A 2,094-nucleotide genomic window follows, 5' to 3' on the forward strand; every position below is an offset into this window, starting at 1 on the left:
GTCGGATAAACGCGGTTCGTTTGTGGTGTGGGATCATCTGCAATTGACAAACCGTGTCGATGCCCAACGATGCCGAACTCGCTCGATATCGATCTCGATCCGATACTTAATGGTCCCGTCCGGACAGTCGAAGAGTGAGACTTGCAAGAATGCATGTTACACCAGGGAACGATGCTGCCCGGCACAGAACTCGGCACTATTATCATTGTTGTTATGTAAAGTAAGTAAACACAAATAGAATCAAATGGAATAAAAAATATCAAATAACAAAATAAAAATATATGATGACAAAAAAACAATACTTTTTATTGTTAGAACTCCTACAAATCGGATTAATTTGGGGATTATCGTAATTAACTAGACACCGCTTTAAACTTGATTATTTAGGATCGGTTGTCCCATCTTCGGATTAAACATAAAAAATATTAAAGGATCATCCAACGGAGAACGTTTAGAAATTCTGTCACAGTTCTATTTGAATGTCGTAGATTACGCGCGGACGTTTCTGCGGCAGGATTTATGGCGGCGTAGCGCATGTAATTATTTGCCGAAATTGCTCGCGAAACTAAGAACGGAGATTGCAATAATTTCCTCCTTTCAGCAACGCCGCTGAAATTCTTTTGATGAGCGTCCTTTGTTTCGCGCCGCCGTTCGCAACGGTCCCTCTTCTAGAGCACAATTCATTTATGTCACCTGTCACTGGAGATTATTTAAAATGAGTAAACCCCAGAATAAACAAGACGCTCCGATGACGGGATCAAAGAGTAAATTATGGCAGACTTTGATCCAAAAATCGAGTGTAAAAATGCCAACGGATTTAGAGGTAAACATGTGATCAAATGTATGCAAAAGTAATAAAAAAATATGGTATGTCAGGTTAGTAATTTTTAAATATCACACACACATATATATATATATATATATATTTGTCAAAGACAATACATCCATTACAGATAGATACTAAAAGTATTATTAATTTCTCTTGATTCGAAATTTAATCGACAGCCAAAAGTGTCGACTCTGAAAACGATATTCGTGCTGACGCATCCGTCTTATTTTCGTTCCCTGCTTTTTAATACAATATGTATTCCTTATCGATTTAATATTCTGAGATGCGCAAAAGTGGGCGCTATAAATATTCAAATCAATCAGAGGTCTAAGAAATTTATGCGAGACCACTTTTATACGTGTTTCTTTTTGTTCTTTTTGTCGAGCGTTATATCGAGCATTACGAAGTATCGCTATGGGATCTAAAATGGTACGTGTTTCTTATTTCCGGATACAGAGCCAGACCAGGAGAAAAACGCTGTCGAAGCTTTCCATGATTGGTTCCAATGGGGCCGGCATCTTTCACAAGCGCGGGGATCGACTTAAGGTACGTTCTCCATCCAGCGCGGTGGAATAAATTGGATGAACGCAAATAAATTGAGTGAGAAAATGAACAAGTTTTAATACAGGTGAATCTCGATGCGCCAGACGAATCTATAATGAGATTTTTTAAAAAGAAAGGAAACGAGATAAAAATTCTGCTCAATAATTTTTGGAAAAATTTGCGATTCCGATCAACTGTGCCAAAAATTTTAATACAACTTTGAAATTTTATCTCATTAAGTATACCTTTCCCATATCACATATTTTATCTATATGACTCTCTTCAACACCGGCATTCTTCTTATAATATGGCACAGCCGTTTCCACGGCAGCCGTTTCATTTATTATCGTCGTTGAATCTTTCCGCTGATTTATTGCCGCGTTAAGTCCCGTCCTTGCGAACAATATTGGTACAGCGCTTCTTAACCTCGTCTGGTCAGATCCCGAGATATCAGAACACCTATCGTCTGGAACCGTTTAGAGCTTTTCACGCAGTGACGGTCGACAAGATCGTTCGTGACGTAATGGAGATCAAATTATCGGCGATTACATCATACCAGCCAGATCAGACATCAAAATTGTGTTTGGAAATTGCCAGCGACGTGCTGAAGGCTGTCTGCAAGAAGGATTACGACAGGTATTGAAATTATGGTAATTTATTTCAGATTGAATTCCACTTCTCCGTGCTTATTTCCGTCTCACTTTCTTCATCCTCCTATATAT

The 2,094-nt window shown here is 38.6% G+C and overlaps 1 protein-coding gene across 3 annotated transcripts in view; it reads left to right on the top strand.

The window, feature by feature from the left end:
• Nucleotides 1–537: 537 nt before the first annotated feature.
• Nucleotides 538–2,094, top strand: part of LOC108754153 (tctex1 domain-containing protein 1-like) — a 2,247-nt gene continuing 690 nt past the window's right edge. Inside the window, exons 1-3 of one of the 3 annotated variants that reach the window (XM_018496248.1) lie at nucleotides 538–823; nucleotides 1,286–1,375; nucleotides 1,812–2,008. In XM_018496248.1, the coding sequence (XP_018351750.1) occupies nucleotides 716–823; nucleotides 1,286–1,375; nucleotides 1,812–2,008 (395 nt within the window). In that variant the 5' untranslated portion in view covers nucleotides 538–715. Of the gene's footprint in view, nucleotides 877–1,053; nucleotides 1,155–1,285; nucleotides 1,376–1,811; nucleotides 2,009–2,094 lie in introns of those variants that run through there. The other 2 variants (XM_018496270.1, XM_018496260.1) reach the window with 2 other exon arrangements.

Source organism: Trachymyrmex septentrionalis, unplaced genomic scaffold (genome assembly GCF_001594115.1).
Source record: "Trachymyrmex septentrionalis isolate Tsep2-gDNA-1 unplaced genomic scaffold, Tsep1.0 scaffold116, whole genome shotgun sequence".
In the NCBI taxonomy this organism is placed as follows: Eukaryota; Metazoa; Arthropoda; class Insecta; order Hymenoptera; family Formicidae; genus Trachymyrmex; species Trachymyrmex septentrionalis.